Source organism: Drosophila tropicalis, unplaced genomic scaffold, assembly GCF_018151085.1.
Source record: "Drosophila tropicalis isolate 14030-0801.00 unplaced genomic scaffold, ASM1815108v1 contig_443, whole genome shotgun sequence".
NCBI classification, from domain to species: domain Eukaryota; kingdom Metazoa; phylum Arthropoda; class Insecta; order Diptera; family Drosophilidae; genus Drosophila; species Drosophila tropicalis.
In genome coordinates this window covers 4,411,503-4,431,226 of record NW_027172907.1, presented here as the reverse complement: position 1 = coordinate 4,431,226, position 19,724 = coordinate 4,411,503, and the positions used below count along the sequence as shown (strand labels likewise).

General features: G+C 34.9%; 1 protein-coding gene and 1 pseudogene across 1 annotated transcript; one reads left to right on the top strand and one right to left on the bottom strand.

Annotated features, from left to right (window-relative positions):
• Nucleotides 1-14,727: 14,727 nt before the first annotated feature.
• LOC137574211 (mitochondrial import receptor subunit TOM7 homolog pseudogene) lies at nt 14,728-15,243 on the top strand (annotated as a pseudogene).
• Nucleotides 15,244-15,686: 443 nt separating this feature from the next.
• Nucleotides 15,687-17,689, bottom strand: Act79B (Actin 79B). The gene is made up of 3 exons (XM_068286553.1): nt 17,608-17,689; nt 16,534-17,484; nt 15,687-16,449 (listed from the first exon to the last, which is right to left on the bottom strand). Exons 2-3 carry the CDS (start codon nt 17,456-17,458, stop codon nt 16,244-16,246), a joined length of 1,131 nt encoding a protein of 376 aa, XP_068142654.1. The 5' UTR covers nt 17,459-17,484; nt 17,608-17,689; the 3' UTR covers nt 15,687-16,243.
• Nucleotides 17,690-19,724: the final 2,035 nt, after the last annotated feature.

Below are 19,724 nucleotides of genomic sequence, written 5' to 3'. Positions count from 1 at the left end.
ATATCTAACTTCGATAGAAAAGGGTGACAAACCACTTTGTTCTTACCATATTGATCACGTCGGACCAATGGAACTTACAAATAAACGGTATAATTACTTGTTGGTTATTATAGATGGTTTTTCTAAGTACGTTTGGTTGTATCCCACTAGGAGCACAGGCGTAGATGAAGTGATACGGTGTTTAGAAGTTCAAGCAACAAATTTTGGGAACCCAGTACGATTGATATCTGATAGAGGCGCGGCTTTTACATCGCATATTTTCAAAAAGTATTGCGAGGATCACGACATCATGCATTTATTGATTACCACCGGAGTACCGCGAGGAAATGGGCAGGTTGAAAGGATTCACAAGATTGTTATTCCAATGCTAGCTAAAATGAGTTTAGATAATCCAGCTTCATGGTATAAATACGTTGGGAAAGTTCAGCAAATCATCAACGATACGGCACCTAGAAGTACTAAGATAGCTCCTTTTAGGATCCTAACCGGTATTGACATGCGTAGATCAGAGGATGTAAACCTTAAAGAACTACTCGATGATCTTCTAATCGAAGAACTAGCAGAACACAGAAAGAAAATACGAATGGAGGCAGTTGAAAATATAAAACAAATTCAGGAGGAGAACAAGAAGTCAGCTAATCTAAAGAGAAAAGAGGGAAAACGATTCAAAATAAATGATTTGGTTGCTATTAAGCGTACCCAATATGGCGTTGGTCTGAAACTCAAAGGAAAGTATTTAGGACCCTATAAAGTAACGGCAATTAAAAATCATGGTAGATATGAAGTAGAGAAAGTTGGACAGGCGGAAGGGCCTAATAGGACATCAACTGTATCGGAATATATGAAATTGTGGGGACCGTCATTCGGGTCGAATGTACAGTCAGGAGGGCCGAATGTGGGAAATGGTATTGAGAGAGAGCAATCAAAAGTGATAGAAGAGAGGAGACAAACGCGTAGTGGCCGAACATTCTAGTAGTAGTAGAGAGAGCAGGGCATAGGATCATTATATAAGTTGAGAGAGAGCTTGTAAAAGAGGCCGTGGTGCATTCGCAGAGAGACTGTCAACTGAGTCGCACGTCAAGGTCCATAATTCGTTTAGTGTTATTTCAATAAGTATGTTTAAATTCTATCAATATACTGAACTAAATTGTCATCAAGCAATTAAAATATTAATAAATAAATAAATACGTAACGATCGCTAAATGAACGCTACATTTGAATTTGGTAAAAGTGGTAAGTACATATACATATGTATGTACATACATATATATCTAAGTATATATCCTTTATGAATGGCAACACACAATGATGCCGGCAACTGCACAAAGTATCAATATGAATATAAGTCACACAGTCGCCCGTTAGACATTTTCAAGTGCCGATAGAACTGGTCCACTTGGCCTTCTTGGCCTTAAACCAAACATCATTTTATTTACCAGAACATTGACATATGATTTGAAGTTCTCTTCACATTAAGAGCTTCTGTGGTTCAAAAGATATGTGCCTACATTTCAGCTTAATGACATAAATTGCAACAATTTCAATAACATCTAAAACTTCATGATAAAACAAAAAATATTTATAATTGGAACTTGCAGTTTACTTGGCTTATCTTTATTTGGATTTATGACTCAATTTTAGAGAAGACACTGCATTAGATGACCCCCAAAAAACTCTTAGTTCACTCTTGTCTGTGTGCAGACAAAGAAAAACCCCTTTGGCATAACGCCCTAATTCCTCGACCATAGCATCAGTACCCAACAGCAGCACAAAAAAGTGATAACTTTTTGCTTAGATATTTCACAAAAGCAAATTGAGTTAGTGTCTTGACCTACTCAATGGGGCGATTTTGTTTGTGATTTGTGCCTAGAGGCACAAACAACACAGAAAGAAAACATTTTCACGGAGGCAGAAACGCACACACACACACACAAACACACAAACAAATACACACATTGACAGCGAGGAAAAACGATTGGCCATTTAAGAGAAAACGAGTGCGAAAGCAAAACCTAAGAGTAAAGCAGTGAAAATTAAGAGAAAATTTCAAAAAATTCAAGCAGTTTTACCTACCATACAACAACAAACTCGATTCTATTTTGTGCAATTTGCAATTTTCAAAAGAATTTTCCTTATCCAATTAAAGTTTTCCTATGAAAAAAACTTTGTTTCTTTTTCGGTTTTTTTTTTTTTGGATTTTTTTTTTTTTTTTTTTTGTTCGTCTATAAACATGTTAAATTAATGTCAAATTGAAAACAGTTCCTGAAGCAACTTGTGGTAACGACTTTGAGTTACCTCAAAGTATTAAGAACAAAAAATGGAAAATAAATTAACATGGATTAATATTTTGCGTAACAAACTTAACTGAAAAAGTAACATATAGAGCTTCACTATTTTTTATTGAACTTTTCACATTGTGTGTCGAATGCAATGCAAAGTTGCAAAATTTTATTTAAACATTTCATTCAAGTTTTTGCCTATTTGCAGAGGATCGTTGAGTGCATTTTCTCGGATTACGGAAAGAGTCGGTTGATTGAAATTCATAGAGTTGAGCATGTTTAAATATAAAAGGTGACTCAAATGGTTCAAGTTCTTACCACTTCGTTTCTGTGTCAAGAAAAAGTATTACGAAATTCTTCGATAGCCATTTATTTTCAAGATAGTTCTAAAGTAACATAAAGGGATTTAGGGCTAGCTCACATCTTGAGACTAAAAACTAACTTCACATATAGGTATACCCGTCAATGCCCATACAAAGCTTATAGTTACAGGGCATCCTCTTTTTTTTTCGTTTCGCTTACGTTTTTATTTTTCCAAGTTTATGCAGTTTTTGGTGTTTCACCAGCCTGGCCCATAAATGTCAGCGTGGTTTGTTTATAAAAGTTAGCCTCACTCCTGTGGAGTGCATTGCACTTGTTGGTACAACTAGGCGTATGCGTATTATTATATTTCGCATACGCCGCATGTGGCAAGCCACATTTTGTTCGTTGCCATTGCCGTTGGTCGCCAGCTAGCTCGCTCGCTCCGTTTCATATATGTACATATGTATGTATGTATATATGTGTGTATTAACAGCGATGCAACATTTTGAGTTCTGGTTTTTTTGTTTTTGCAATTTCATATAACAATTAAAAGCCATTAGGGCTAACAAAAAGTCGTTGCAAACAGCTTCAGAGCATCATCTTTAACACATTTTCACCCCCACAATCACTCCATACCAAACCCCCCAATCTCCTTTCTACAATATGTATTGTTTCGCTAGTTGTTGCATGTTGCATGTTCTTGTTGTTGCTGTGTGATAATGGCGTGTCATTTGCATTTTGCATGGTCAACATAATAGTGACAAGATATACGTGCCATCAGTGTGTTTGTGTGTGTCTGCCTTGGTGTGGGTGTGATTGCTGTATTGCGCGCTATACTCTTTATTTTTTCCTTTTCTCTTTTTTGTTTTTATCAGTTTGTTTTTGTTTCTCATAATATATACATACATATGTATTTACCATTTGTATTAGATGGACATAATGTCAAGGCTAAATGACAAAAAAATGTCTCTCTACAGAATGGCGGAAACCTGTTGTTAATTCTAGGGAGTTTCGTTTTTTACCATAATGAGGCAAAGAGTTTTGCAAACAAATGTCAACATTTACCTTTTTTTTTTTTTTTGTATAATGGTTTAAGCAAAGAAGAAACATTAACAAGGTTCAGTTCATAAAGAATATATTCAACAAGTAAAAAAAAAGCGCCCTAAACTCTTCTCTCTTTTGAGTAAAATCTTATGAAGTACTAAGGCCACTAATTAATGTATGAATTGCGAATGCTTTTCGATGTCGCTTGCCATATTTCGCTATAAACGAAAGAATGGTTTTTGTTTTTTGCTTAGGTTAAGAGCAATAGATGTCGATTTAATTTCAAATTCAAAGGTGACGTCAGAATCATTTTGCGGTGGTGCTTCAGGTTACTAAATACTCCCAAGTATGTAGTTAGGTCTAATTGTTCGCTGGTAAGTGGCACTGTCTTGTTTGGCTCACCTGTAGGCTAAAATGAACACATCCATATGGCAAATTAAAAAGAATTGGAAGCATCTCACGAAAGTGTTAGACATTTACAGTAACTTAGCTGCATTTAAGGCCTAGTAATGCCGCCTGTCAGTAATCCAAAATCAAATACATACATACATATATACCTGTTTTAAGTCAAGTAAACATGAAATTTGTATTTTTCACATAGGTGGTCACTTTCCGGACGTCATTTGAAGCTTTTAGCCTTCTCAAGTGGCAAAAAACATTTGCCGAGTGCCGAGTGGACAAGCACTTAAAGAATTGATTTCAGACAAGTATAGGCAATTTCAATTGTAAATATAACCAATATTTCTCTAGTACTTCAATGGCAATTTGTCTAAAATATAATAGGAAAAAAAAAGAAATACAAAAAATTCTGCCAAAAACTAATGAATAACAAATGTTGTCAATTAACTAACAGCAATTTACATAATTGGCAATTTAATTTTTATTAGTTTATTGTTAACAGATTATTTCAAGGGGATTGCTCGAGGCTTGAAATAGCAACGTTCAATATAAATGCAATTTTCATGAGTTTTCCAGAAATATTTTCATAATAATATCTAAGCATCGTCCACTTGGGATTCAAGTGCTAAAAGTTTAAAAACTAATTAAAAAATATTTCAGTTAAATCAATTGCATTAAATTAAAATTAAATACAAATATATATGTATGTGTATATCCATTCAACCCAAAGCCGTATAACAATTGAAAATGCCAAAATAATAAATAAATGCATTGATATATTTAGTTATCACTGACATGAATTTGCGGTCAAATCAATGCCACTCTCGATGTTAAAATTGCAAAATTTTTCATTGTGTGTGTGTGTGGCAAGTAGCAAACGATGAGCAGTGAGGCAGCAATGCTAAACGAAGCGAAATACAAATGAAAGGGTAAAAAAAAATAGTGGCAGAAAATAAAAAATGAAACACTCAAACCCCGTTTTAATATTAAAAACGTGCAAAACATGCCAATAATGCCATAATGCAAAACAAAACAAAGCAAATAAAAAAACTGTAACAACTTGAACTGAAAAAAACAAATACAAAGACTGAAAGATAAAGAGAGTGTGAAAGGGAGATAAAAACCGCAATCAATTTTTGTTTTTGTTTTTTTTTATACAATTTTCATCTATCCAATTATAAAGCGACTGTTATATGCCCTATATCAAAATGGTGATATTAAATTTATAAATATTAGATAGTAGACGTTAGTTTGTTCTGTTTTAAATCTGTTCTAAGTAAGAACTTCTAACAGTCCCCAGATACCAATGAACCACTATATTGACACATGGCATACATTTTCTTTAGATTGAAAGGAATATTATTGTGAAATTGTCGAATTGTTGGCATTAGATTTCAGCTTCTGTCAAGTTTTGAGTTTTTCATCAAACAACCGACTATTTAGTTAATGACCTAAAAGTTTGCTTTGATTATTACACACAAATATTCTTCTGAGAATAACAGATGCAACAATCACACATAAGAATTATGGAAATTGTTGTAACCATTTGAGCGTAAGGATATGATCAAGAAAAATAACGATCTATTTCTTAAATACAATATATAATAAAATATGTTGGAATAACTTTATTAAATACCTTTTATATAATATCTAAATTCATGTAGAATACATATTTAAACTTGTTTTTGAATAAAGAAACAGAAAATATTCTATGCCAGGAACATTCAACTAAACTCTCCTTTCATTTGTTTAAAAACTAGCTCTCAAAAATAGTTTTCAAAAAATTTAAGTTTCGGCAAATCTAGTGAGTTAGCATTTCAAAATGTTATTAGAATCGATAATACAAATGCAACTTTTCCTTTCCATTATACATATATGTTAAAAAAGCCAAACCATGCTGCCATGGCTAACTAATAGAAGGGTAACGCGAAAAAGAAGTAAAAAATATTGGCATTTGTATTGGATTTGCTGCAAGGGTCGGAAAGCTGTCAGTTCTGTTAACCACAGCAGGAAACATGCGGATTATGGCCACGTTAAAAACTGTTATTTATGGCCGACCGTCAAATAACCGACAACAACAAGGAAAACAAAAACCCACATCGAACCAACGAAAATTGTAAATCAAATTTTGTGCTACAAATTAATTGCATTTCTCTGCATTAATGGAAATACAGTCCACTTACCACCCCATCCCCTTGTTCCATTAACTAAATCATTCTGTCAGTGGAATTAATTATGACAGAAAATAAAAAAACAAACAAAAAAAAAAAAAAAAAAAAAAAAAAAAATCAACTTATATTCTCTCGTACCTCTGAATGGTTTTGTATGTGGGCGACAGCCATAATCAGACGGTACTCAATTTGATTTACCATTAACTAGGACTTATATAAAAATATATATGTGTGTGTGTGTGTGTGTAAAGAACATTCTGAGAATGGTTAGTTAATAAACCCATATAGTTGTTGAAAAATGTTTAATTGTTTGGCAATCGGCGGCATAAATGTAATTTGTTGACTATCCTAATGGGCGTGAGTAATTAATTTTTAATGGCTTTCACCAATGGGCAAAAGTGGCAAAAGAATTTTTGATTCATTGCATAGATTTTAATTGATATTGTAACTGAACTTTATATATATTTTTGCATGTATGTATATATATATATCTGGCATACATTGTATTTAGTAAGTGGTGGCTCTTAATTCAAAGCATTAAATCTACCAAATGTGGCAGTTATTTGCTGAATTGTTAGTGCCATAAAAATATATAAATTAAAACTTATTTTGTATAGTCTGGAACGAAATATGTATATATTTGAGATTGAAAATGTCTATCTTATTCAAAGAAAAAAGAAGCCGGGTAAATAATGTAGTCTATTCTAAAATATATTCTTCTAGATCTTCGAACTCTTATGGTGATCCGGTTTGAACTAAATTATCACAATTCATAAGATGCATTTGAACTGCCCTTCATTAATATCCCACAATTGAAATGCAATAAGAAATGTGTGTTTAAAAATTCTGATAAGCTGCTCTTTGCTCTTGTCTTGTCATATACTTTAATAATACTGGTCTAATGCAATAAGGTAATCTGTCATCAGATTTAATACCAAACTGGGAAAATAGTTGCATCTGTGTCGGATTGTCCGCCTGTCTGTCTATATGTCTGACTGTCTTTATGATTGTATCACATTATCCCTCTCAACCATTTACCTCAACTCTCTCGCATTACCAACTCGTTTGGGACTAAGCTCAACTTTCTGCTCCTGCTGATACCTGTCTCTGTTACTACTACCTACCTACCTACCTAGCTACCACTTCACCTAGTTCTGTCTCCTTCTGCAACAATAAACTGTTGGCCACAAAACAGTTGCCATATTTTCCCTCGACCTTTATACATTCTTCTGTACTTTTCTCTGCTGCCCCAGTCCACTAACCCTCAGTTGATTCTCCTTTCACTGCCACACCTTGTGCATATTGTGTGCAATATTAAAAGAACAAAACCAACAAAAGCAACAACAATAGCACACAGCAAACAACAACAACAAAAAACCCCAAGGAAGAGGAAAATGTTTAGACTGAGACCAAGTCTGGAATTTCAATAGCCAAAGCTTTTGTAACATGCAAAAAAAAAAAAAGAAAATAAAAATTTATATATATGTAAAGAGAGTAATACATATTTATATATATGTATTGAATATTAAATTCTGGCATATTATTAAAAACCAAGTCAAGCCAGGCTGCAACAATAAGAAAACCGAAATGGATAAAAAGAATAAAAGGAATTGTATTAAGAGAAAAGCCATGCTAATGCAAATTTATTAAAAAATAAAACCAACATTACCCAAACACACACATACTCGCACACACACACACACACACAAACAAAAGGGAGAAAATGTTAACGAAAGATTTTTTTATTTATTTTCATGTCCTTTGTTTTCTCATTGCGTTTGCCTGATTGGATATTCGGACCGATTTTGACCAAATTCAATTTCTTTTCTACCCGCAATTAAGCGATAAAGCGTAAAAAACACTTCAAAAAGGTTTCCAACTTTCAATTGTCTGTGTGTGTGTGTGTGTGTGTATTGAACTTTAACACAGTGAAAATTTATTTTTAAATAGTTTTCAAATTTGTTGCGCTTTGTTTTTATTATTATTTTTTGTTTTTACGCTGAAGTTCACTTTGCGGGCGCCTTTCAATTCAAATTGAATTTGATTTGGTCAATATTCATAAAATCAGTTGGTACCCCCTCCAATCCCATCCCAGTCACAGTCGTCGCCATTGGGGGAAAAAAAAATATAAAAACTTGTTCAACTTTTCAGCGGTTTTAAGCTGGAAAGTTTTTATTGGCGTTCGCCTTTTACCTCCAACCCCCCACTGATATTTTTTAGTCGAATTGGTCCGTTGCCTCGTTTGTGGTTTTGTTCGACTTGCAAATGAAAATAGTTTTTCCACCATGGAAATTGAAACTGAGCAGCATTCGGAGTCAAATATTTAGCCAAAATGCGGTTTATGTTGTTCAAGAAAATTAAAGGGGTGAAACCAAAAATACAACAATTTTGGCAGCTGGCAAAAATGCCCGGCACAAACGAAAAAGACCCCCACAGACTGAGGGGGCCAAGCAGAAGTCAAGCAGGAAGCAAGGCATTGGGAAAAACTTTTCCATTTTTCCACTTCATGTGGCATATTGAAGAAAATAAATATACATATAACTAACTATATATGTATATAAATATATATACATACATACATATGTATGTACGGATGCAACAAATTGTATGAGGCACCAGCAGCGCACTAAGCAAAGCAAATTGAGCAACCAAAGTCAATTTTTTTTTGTATTCTCCATAGAATCTGGAATATTTCTATATATATATGTATATACAATGTGGAAAATTGTTTGAGAAACTCAATATTAAGTGTTTTGGGTCAGAGTATCTTCAACTTGGCCATGGAGTCAATTTGAAGGCCAGTTCAGTGCTCTGCATAGCGCAGCAGGACCAAACACAAAAGAAAACATTTTCCAAAGATAAGGCCAATGCTTAATTAAACCCAGAAACAGAAAACTAATTTGAATACAATGAATTTTCAAATACCCCCTAGACTTTTCTTAACCGCCTTCAATTTGTTCTTGTATTAGCAAATACAGCAAACGAATTCCAAACTTCAATTTGAATGAAAAAAGAATTGCAATCTCTAATGATTAGATTGACCATGCATTTTAGCTTTAATTAACATATCACTTCGTGGTTAGTTGAGCAACGCTCATAAGTATGCTACATTTTGCATTAAGAATAGCTGAATGTGGTTGAAAACAAAGTAAGAGGATGTTTAAATTTATGCACCATGCAAATGGGAAATGTTCATACGAGAAAATCCCCATAAAAATAAAGTGTCACATGAGTCAATATTGCGACCAAGTTCAAGGAGGTGCCTCGAAGCAAGTATTGTCAACATTTGAAAGCTTTAAGCAGCAGAGACAATTTACATAAGACCTGAAATGGCTTAACGTTAGTAATAAGGTGGAGTGGCATACATATAAGAGTGTCAGTACTATCTCAATCTCTCTCTCTCTCTCGTGCGTGTGTGGGTGTACTTATGCCGATATGGGGCGGATTTGTATCATCACTTAAGCGATTGCAATGCATTTAAGGGAATAAATTCAAGAACTGTAAAATTCACTATTAAACGAAACGAAAAAGAAAATTAAACATTGAGTGTAAGCTCATTCACGTTCATTCCCTCTTTGTTTTTGTGTTTAAGCGATCTCACCGAAACTGTTTACTAGTTGGTCATAATGTTTAAGCATCATCAGGCACTCGGAATATGTTGAAACTTATTGCCAATTGCACTCTTCATTGCTTCATTGGATTGCATCATTATAATCTAGCTGAATGAAAGAAAACATACAGAAAGAGAGAGACGAAGAGAGTGAGATATGGAAAGTAAAGCAATGCAACGCATCATCAGCATCGTTGATGAGCATTAAAAACCGCTCGCTTACACATATTCTCTTGGTCCATGGTCCCATATTCATGCCATCCAACAACCCATTTTAATTCTCCATTGCTATTGCCAATCCCTTGTGCATTGCCATTGGAGGGTGCGCTGATGGTTGAAGGAAGTGCTGAAGGAGCAAGAGGAAGTACGAAGAAAGAAGGGGTGGAGAAGAAGTTGGGAGTAAGGAGGAAAAAAGTGGCTCCAGGAAATCTCCTGGCAATTTATTGTAATGCCTTTGGTATGCATTTTCTTGCTGCTTTTTCTTTTCTCTCTTTTTCTTTCTTTTTTTTTTTGCAATAATCACTGCATTTAATTACTAGCAAGCTATTAATTGAATTAGAAATGCACACACACACACACACACCCTTCTCTCTGGAGGAAGGCAGAAAATAGATAAAGCGAAATGCATAGAGAAATGTTGTCAATGTTGGATAAAGAGAGGAGGAAAAAAAACGATAGGGCAAAACGAAAGGGAAAAAATCGTATTTTCACGTTGCCATGGCTGGCTAGATGGCTGACTGGCTGACTGGCTGCCTGCGTGCTGCTTATCACTGAAGCAAAGTTTATGAACCCACGCCTCATATGTGTGAATGTGTATGTGTGTGTGTGTGTGTGTGTGTAGGCGTGGCCATCATCTGCCTTTTACCTTTATAAATAAGCAAAGAGTCAAGGCATCAGCATCAGGCAGATGTGTCGTCCTGTTGGGTTTGTTTTCTCCCTTCTCGTTTTCCCGGTTTCTTGTTTTTTTTTCGTTGTGTTTCCACTCCACTCCCTTTTTTGTTTTCTGTTTGGTTTCATTTTTTTTTTTTTTTTTTTTTTTTTTTTTTTTGTTGTTACCTCGCCACACTTCACTGGTTGCTCCTGTTGCCTGATGATGCTTCTGATGCTGACAAAGATGCGATAATCGCTTCATTCATGGGCCTTAAGCCTTAAAGAAGCCCACGCAGAACAGCAACAACAAAAACAACAACAATAACAAAAGGGGATAGCAGGTGAAAAAAGCATGGAAATGGCAAGGGAAATACCTGTGTATGTGTGTTCATGGCTGTGTATGTGTGTGTGTGCGGGTGTGGGTGTGGGTGTGTCAACATGAATGAATGAGACTGTGACTGTAAATGGATCTGTATAGATGCGATCACTTGTCGTTAGTCAAATATGCTTTCTCATTAAATAGTTTTCCATGCATTCAGGTTGGCTAACATTTTTGCCATATGCGATTTGCATTGAAATATGCTTAAAGTTTTTTAGTTGTTATTGTTCACCCTTTTTGTCAGTTGCAGTTAGTTTGTTGGCCAAAAATGTTTGCCTTACAAAATTTAAATTTGATGTGCTGCTGATGTTGATATATGTATATGGATGGTTCTGCTTCTGCTGATGTTGATGATAATGATGATGATGATGGAGTCGAAGACGAAGTCGAATGTCTGTTGCGGTCAGCTGTTGAGAACGGATTCGGTTTGTTTTGGACTTTTGGCCCCCACCGGTCCCCCTTTTTCTTTATTAATTTCCTGTCTACATGTGGTGCACCTCAAGCCGGAAAAACAATTTGTTAGATTGTCAAAAGCATCGACGAGCCCGAGCTAGAACCAGAAAACCAACCCAACAGCATAACTCCGACACCGAAAACCAACCGAAACGCAAACTCAAACCCAAACACGTATCCAAAAACCCAAGACCAAGTATCAAAGACATAGAGAGAGAGAGAGAGAGAGAGAGGGGAGAACATTCATGTCCAAGTTTCACCCGCCATCTTCTTGGCAAGTATATATAACTCGTTAACTTTTTGGGTTTTGGCTTTAATGTCAATATTTGTTTTTGTTTTTGGCCAGAATTTCCATAATCAAAATGGCAAATATGTTACCAGATATTGTGCTGTACATGCATATTGTATATCTACATATATTATCGTATGACCATCAGTATCTATGGCATTTACTTTAGGCATTAATCAGCAAATTATGTTCTTATGGTGAGTGTATTAAATTAGCATAAAATCAACAATTGCCGTTCACATTTATACATAGTTACCGAGTACAAAACAAATTTCCCCAAAATGAAAACACCAAACACAATCACACATGCACAAACACATATACACACAAGCAATGAATGAATGAATCAATGAATGAGTAGTCGAGAGGGAGTTAAAGGGCAAAGAGAAGAGGGGAGATGCAGTCAAAGTCTGGCATATAACTCTATGGACTGCAATTAAATTCAATTTAATGCACAGACACAAATGCCAAACTGAAACAGGACATACGAAGCACAAAAAAAACTAAAGAATCGACCCAAATGATAACCTATTTTTCACTAGAAAATTTTGTTTATATCGAATGCTAGATTTTGAACATTTATATAAATGAAATTTTGTACTCCCCAAAACAAACATTATTCAATAGAATTAATTGTGGTATTTTATTAGAAAAACAAAACTTCCAAATAATTTGGCTAAAAACATGAATTCGTATACTCTCTACCATCATCAAGACTTGCAAAAAATAAACACGCTTGCGAGGGTAATGTACGTACATACAATGTGGGTCTACTTTGTAGGGAATTGATATCAGAACGAGCTTTGCACTTAACTGGCCCATTTTATATTAAATGCCTGCCAATGGCGACCGAATTGAAATACGCCATGCAAATACAAAAAGAAGAGAAAACAAGATGAATTCCTGGTTGCTCTTTGCTTCTGTCTCTGGGTAAAAACCTTTTAAAAAAAAAGCCTTAAGTTTATATAGCGTTAAATTTTTGGCTTCAGATAAGTTTCCGTTAAAGTTAGCAAGAAAACTTAAATTAATTACAAGCATTAACTAGTAACAAGCTTGTTCGTAAAGGTCACGCATAAAACTAGTTAAGAATCATGTAATAAGTTATCATGTAATTAGTTAATCAAAAAAAAAAAAAGGAGTTTAACCCTAATAAAACCGAATAATATATAGTTTTTTGAAACTAATTCCTTTCTGTAAAGACTCGCAGACTCTATGCAAATATAAGCTCAATGTGTTATTTAGGAAATTTATAACGATTCCTGTTCAATCTATGCAAATTAATCCTATTATCAGTTGAAAGTGATTCACTTTACCTCACCCATTCTCTGTTTGATAAACTCTATTGGTATACCCGATTTGTTTTTAAGTGCAGCAACATAGAACACAAAATCCCAAAAAAAAAAAAAAAAAAAAAAAAAACCATCTGGGTGCCTGAAAAGCGGCGATAGTCGTAGTCCTAGTTTTTCCTTCCTGTCTCATATCTCTTCTTTTTTTTCTCTCTTTGCCTCACTTTGGTTCCCTACCCACACCAATCCTTCTTTCTCTCTCTCTTTCTCTCTCTGTATATGTATGTTGGCTATTTTGGCACTGATTGATTGAGTGGCGATTGCTAAAACCCGCCTACGTCTAACGGCCAATTGTTGGCACTAATTTCTGTGTTTCTCTCTGTTTTTAGGGTGTAAATAATGAACCGCACTTGGGGGTTTTCGGGTAAAGTGCCAAAAAGAAAGGCCCACATATACATATACATATGTACATATGTATATGTGAGTAAGAGAAAGGGAGAGAGGGAGAGAGAGAGAGATGGGTAGAGTGGTTAAGTAAATGGAGCGTCACTAACAAAAGAGGACACATGCGAGGACATACATATCTACATAGATGTAGACGCAAACATATATACATACATATACGATTCTGTCAATATTGCTGCGTAATTTGATATCCATACAAATGAAAATGCAATTAACATTCAAACGAGAAACGAAATCATTTCAAATATTCATACATTTAAATTTTACTATACAGTAAAGAGTTTGAAGCTTGCCGATTCTTTAAAGGATTCAAGTTCCATTTGAAGTTTCACACTCAGTCAAACTAATTAGGCTATAGTTTTTGGCACCTGTTTTTTTTTTTTTTTTTTGGCTCTTCCTCTCTCTCTGTTTGTAGTTAGTATTTGTGAAGTGTGATAGGAAAAACCGACAAAAGTTTCTAACGAGAACGAACGAACGAATGAAGAACTTGTCAGTTGCTTGCCTTACAAACATTTGTCCAGTTTTTCAGTTTTTCCGTTCTACTTGAGTATGTTGTTTAGTAAACCAACTCAATGGAAAAGTTGCCAAAGTTGTGCAGTACATATATATTTTCTCACTTTCTCTCTCACTCTCTCCATCTATACATGTTTCTATATTTTTATATATATATATATCTACTCTACTCTGTTTTTGTATATGTATATGTATCTATGCATATGTTTTGTGTATGGCATAACGAGCATTAAGTTCCAATGCTTCTTGCCATATGATACATGACATTGCAAAGACATCACATCATGAACAAGAAAGAGAAGAAGACATATGCACGCGGTCATATAGTCAGTTAGTTTTGAAGATAAATCATCAGTTAGAGACACTTTAAGACAGAAACACACACACACACAAACTATCTCTCTTTTTCTCTCTCTCTCTGCACATTGCTTCTCTTTGCACACTTTCAAAGTTTGGCTGTAAGTAATCAGGTAAAGCATGTGTATTTTTCACACGTTGAGAAAAGTGATCAGCGAGAATAAAACTTTCTCTTGGAAAAATTACTTTCACAAGTTGAAAAAGAGAGAGAGAGACCGAAAAAGACATACTTTTTAACAATTGATTCTAGTCTAAATTTTAGTAGGCTTGGAGAATAGACAAGTTAAATTCTTTTGCCCATAAATTTCATTTCACAATTTGATCTAGACCTGGTCACAAGTAAAACAAAGTTGTTCCTAAATAGACATATTCAAAAGAAAAATTACACCAAAATTAAAAAAAAAAAACGAAACTTTTCGAAAACAAATAGATTTCTACATTGTGAAAAAAAGATACAATCCTTAGCATAATGGAGATTCCTCCTGAAATCAGGGAACGTTTGGAGACGGTTTTCAGTGTGACCCAGACCATATTCCATTGGGGATTTGTGCCATTTGTTCTCTACTTGGGATTCTCGAAGGGAGCCGATCCAGGTATGCCACCAATAAGCCTACGCAATCTTGTATGGCAATAGAAGAAGAAAATTTGGAAGAAGTTTAAAGAAGAAGAAGATACTACAACGAAGAAGGATGAAACGAACGAAGAAGATGAAAATTTGAAGGATGAACGACACGCCCAACCAGATGCCTCCCACTTTCGCCCTCCCCTCATTGCATGTTTCGGTTGCAACTAAAAAGGAATAAATTTCTGTTTGCTGTACAGTAATCTTTCGCTCTTTTGTTTTCTTGTTAGTGTCGCCAATTTGATAAAAAGATCAGTATACCCTTTTTTTTGGTTTCTAGCAATAATATATGACAGGCGAAGAGATGAAATTGCGCAGTGTTTGTTATAGATACTTCAATTGCCTGTCTAAATGTCTGGCACAATAAAAGTTTCCTCTCACACGCTCTGATTGACAATTCGCAAAAATATAAGAGAAAAACAAAAAAAAAAAAACAAACAAAACAATGTAAGAAAATAAAATGGAATAGAAATTTCTCTGCTGCCTTTTTTTCTTTGCCAAGGCTTAATTAAAAAAGTTTCTCTGAACAAGCATTTTGTTTTACCTTTTCGTTTCCTTTGTTTTTTTGTGCCTTTTTGATGGCATTTCTATGTCCAAATAGAAATTGATTTCCACTCACACTCGACATCCATAAAAAATATCGATATCCAGATGTATAAATACATATATATTAATATATAACATACATATACCTTTTGTATTTATTGTACAACCGATTGTCTTTTTTATTTTTCTTTGGTTTGATTTGTTACGGTTTGGCTTTGGTCTTGGTTATTTTTGTTGATTTACCGGGAACATAAGTTTTAAAATCCAAAAAAAAAAAGGTGATAAAAAACAATAATAAATAAATTAATTAATGAATGCTTTGCCTGCTCGTTTTTCTTTGTTGTTCTCTTAATGTGTGTGTGTGTGTTCTTCTCTAAGATTTAAGAACTTCTTCAACTAAATGTAAATTTTAAAGATACTTGTTTTTTGGTTTTTTTTTTTTCTGTTTTGTTTGTCGCTATGTTTCATTTGTATTGAATGGTTTTTTTGCTATACATTTGGCCTAAGTGAAAATGAATCTTTAATTTATACTATATATATAAATATATTTAAAGACATATTTGTAAGATGTTAATGGCTTTATGATGCAAATAGCTAAGATGTTGTTGTTGCTGCTGATGTTGCTGTTTTTGTTGTTGTTGCTGTAGCTGATATAGCTTAGAAGCATTTGCGGTGGACAATTCCAGGGCCGGATTCATCGTATTCCTGCTTGGAGATCCACATCTGTTGGAAGGTGGAAAGAGATGCCAAAATGGAGCCACCAATCCATACAGAGTATTTACGCTCTGGTGGAGCAATAATCTTAATCTTAATGGTCGATGGAGCCAGAGCAGTGATTTCCTTTTGCATACGATCAGCAATACCTGACAGAGAAAAAAAGAAGAAGAAAAAATTAAATCAATGAAAAAATTTATATGAAAATTTTGAATTCGAGTTCGAAAATTTACCTGGATACATGGTAGTACCACCGGACAGGACATTGTTGGCATACAAATCCTTGCGGATATCAACATCGCACTTCATGATCGATTGATAGACAGTCTCATGAATACCGCACGATTCCATGCCCAAGAACGAGGGCTGGAAGAGGGCCTCGGGTGTACGGAAACGCTCATTGCCAATGGTGATCACTTGACCATCGGGCAACTCATAGGATTTCTCCAATGAGGTCGATGCAGCTGCTGTGGCCATTTCCTGCTCAAAGTCCAGAGCAACATAGCACAACTTCTCCTTGATGTCGCGTACAATTTCACGCTCAGCTGTGGTGGTGAATGAATAGCCACGCTCGGTCAGAATCTTCATCAGATAGTCAGTCAAATCACGACCAGCCAAATCCAAACGAAGGATGGCATGAGGCAGAGCATAACCCTCATAGATGGGAACAGTGTGAGAAACACCATCACCAGAGTCCAACACAATGCCAGTGGTACGACCGGAGGCATACAGGGACAATACAGCCTGAATGGCCACATACATGGCCGGTGAATTGAAGGTCTCAAACATAATTTGAGTCATCTTCTCGCGATTGGCCTTTGGATTCAATGGGGCCTCAGTCAAAAGGACTGGATGCTCCTCTGGGGCCACACGCAGCTCATTGTAGAAGGTATGATGCCAGACCTTCTCCATATCATCCCAATTGGTGATGATGCCATGCTCAATTGGATATTTCAGGGATAGAATACCACGTTTGCTTTGGGCCTCATCACCCACATAGCAATCCTTCTGACCCATACCGACCATCACGCCCTGATGACGGGGACGACCCACAATCGATGGGAACACAGCACGTGGAGCATCATCACCGGCAAATCCAGCCTTGCACATACCGGATCCATTGTCCACCACCAAAGCTGATGCTTCTTCGTCACACATGTTTAGTTGATATAAGTTTCAAAAGGCTACAACGAGATGAGAATTGCCAAATATCAGGACATACAATCCTTAAGCAAATGAATAACCAAAAAAAAAAAAAAAAACACAGCAAAAAAAATCTAATCCACTAGAGTAGACGAAACACTCACGACGTGTAAATCCAACAGCGACAGCAATCAAAGTGATTCCGTTCTGTGTCTGAGTTCGGCATTTAAATAAGTTGCACTTTCCTAGTAACATGTTGATGAATTCATGATCTATGTCTAGAGGCTACAGCAGGGACAAACGTTGGGAGGGGAGGATTGGAGGTTGGGTGCTGCATACTGGGTTGGATACACATCATTTCGATTGTCAAGAAAGTGTAGCATTTGGGGTACTATGCAAGAGATTATGCCACTTGTCAGATATAAACGAAAAATTTGAATTCTTTTACAATTAGTAATAACTTTTTATTCATTACAAACGGGATTCCAGAATATCAAAGCATACTGAGATATTATGTAAGTAAATATGAACATCAATTTATCAATTTCTCGACCAATCAGAGACCAGATGTCTTTCTATTTAAGTAATATTTATCTTATTTTTCTTAGAACCATGATTAATATTATGATTAATAGCATACTAAGACACAATCTAAAGTAATGTGTCTTAGTATAGTATATAGTATACTTAGTAAATCAAAAGTCTTAATAGCAATTGTTATACATTTTCTTATCCTTATCGAGATTCCCCGTGCTGAGTAAATTACAATTTGAAATTGGTTTCATCGCAATTTTCATTTAATCTACTTTGAATATATAGAATATTTAAATCTCAGTTAACTCAATTTATATAATCTTATAGAGTATGCAATTGTTCTTTATTTCATAGTGCAATTCATCATTCTCTGTCATTTCGTTTTCATTTAAATTATGCCTCTTTCTCTTCTCATCTTTATCATCTGTTGTTGTTGTTGCTGTTGCTGTTGCTGTTGCTGTTGCTGCTGCTGCTGTTGTTGCTTCTTTAGAATGCATTGCTTTTGACTTCTGAATATCTAAATATGTGTTGCAGGACTTGTATAGGCATCTGTTTTCGGCCGTTTTGTTGTTATATTTTTAAGTTTTTATATAAATAAATTACCCCGCACGATGCAAAACAATGCATTTACCCACTAAAATTTGCTCACATTTACACAAATACAACAAATTTGTGCCAATGATGTGACAAAATAGTAGAGGGCCGGATGGATGATCCAACAAAATGTATTAACAATACAATATTATTTTAATACCCTTTCATATACTTTTATGATTGAAATGAAAAAAAAAATCGAAATGGAATTTTAAAAGAATGAAGAATTCTTGAATGATGGAAATTTATTACAATTACAAAGAATTTAATATGGGACATTATAAAAAGACAAAGAGTAAGCATTATAAACATGATATATAAATATATTTTCATAGAGCCGACCATGCAATTTTAATATACCCTTCCTGGGCGAGTGCATGAGAATAAATAATTTTGCATCTCTCACTCACTGAGACATCATCTGTCCATAGATGGTGTGGTAGTCCGAAAAGAATTGCCGCCTGCCGTTTTTGTTTTACAACAAAGAAACAAAAACAACAAGCAAACAAAAAAAAAAAAAACAACAAACAAATAGAAAATTCTATCAACATGATATACAAGTTGACGCCGTGTAGATTTCATTGAATTTCGAATAATTTTTATTTAAATTGTTAGACCAAAAAGGAGGGCAAACAAAGGGAAATGCATTTTTATATCATTTGCTGCCTTGCCATGCCTAGCCATGCCTTGATATATTGTGGCTCATTCTATGCACTGCAATTTCTCGGTTGTCTTTCTTTGTCTGATATGATCTTAACGTAATATTAGCTATGAGATTTATGTATATTATACTAATTAAATGTAGCACAAAATGCTTTTACATTAATTCCCCCCACCAAAACAAAAGAACTATATTTGTCCCCTTTAAAGATGGTGGGGGGAGGTCCTCCTAGAATTGTATGATGAGGGGAGATCTCAATACTGCTATCGTTTTAAATTGTTTTTTGTTGTTTCTTTCGTTCTTGTTGCTGTTGTTGTTTCACCTTTTTCTCCAAACTGTGTAAACTTTTTTTAAGTGCTTTTGGTTAGAAACTACATAGAAAAAATTTACGTGACTGCAACCAGAAGCAGGTACAAGAAACTTTCACGTATCATTGTCTGTATGCGCCAGGAAAGCAGTTGAAAGAGGTAAAAATTATGCTTGGCCTTGTAA

What these genes read in the sequence shown, in the direction of transcription:
- Act79B (XM_068286553.1), bottom strand. Translation starts at nt 17,458, where the DNA reads ATGTGTGACGAAGAAGCATCAGCTTTGGTGGTGGACAATGGATCCGGT. An exon ending in TGGTACTACCATGTATCCAG is followed by an intron (nt 16,450 to 16,533) that starts GTAAATTTTCGA and finishes TTTCTCTGTCAG; the next exon opens with GTATTGCTGATCGTATGCAA.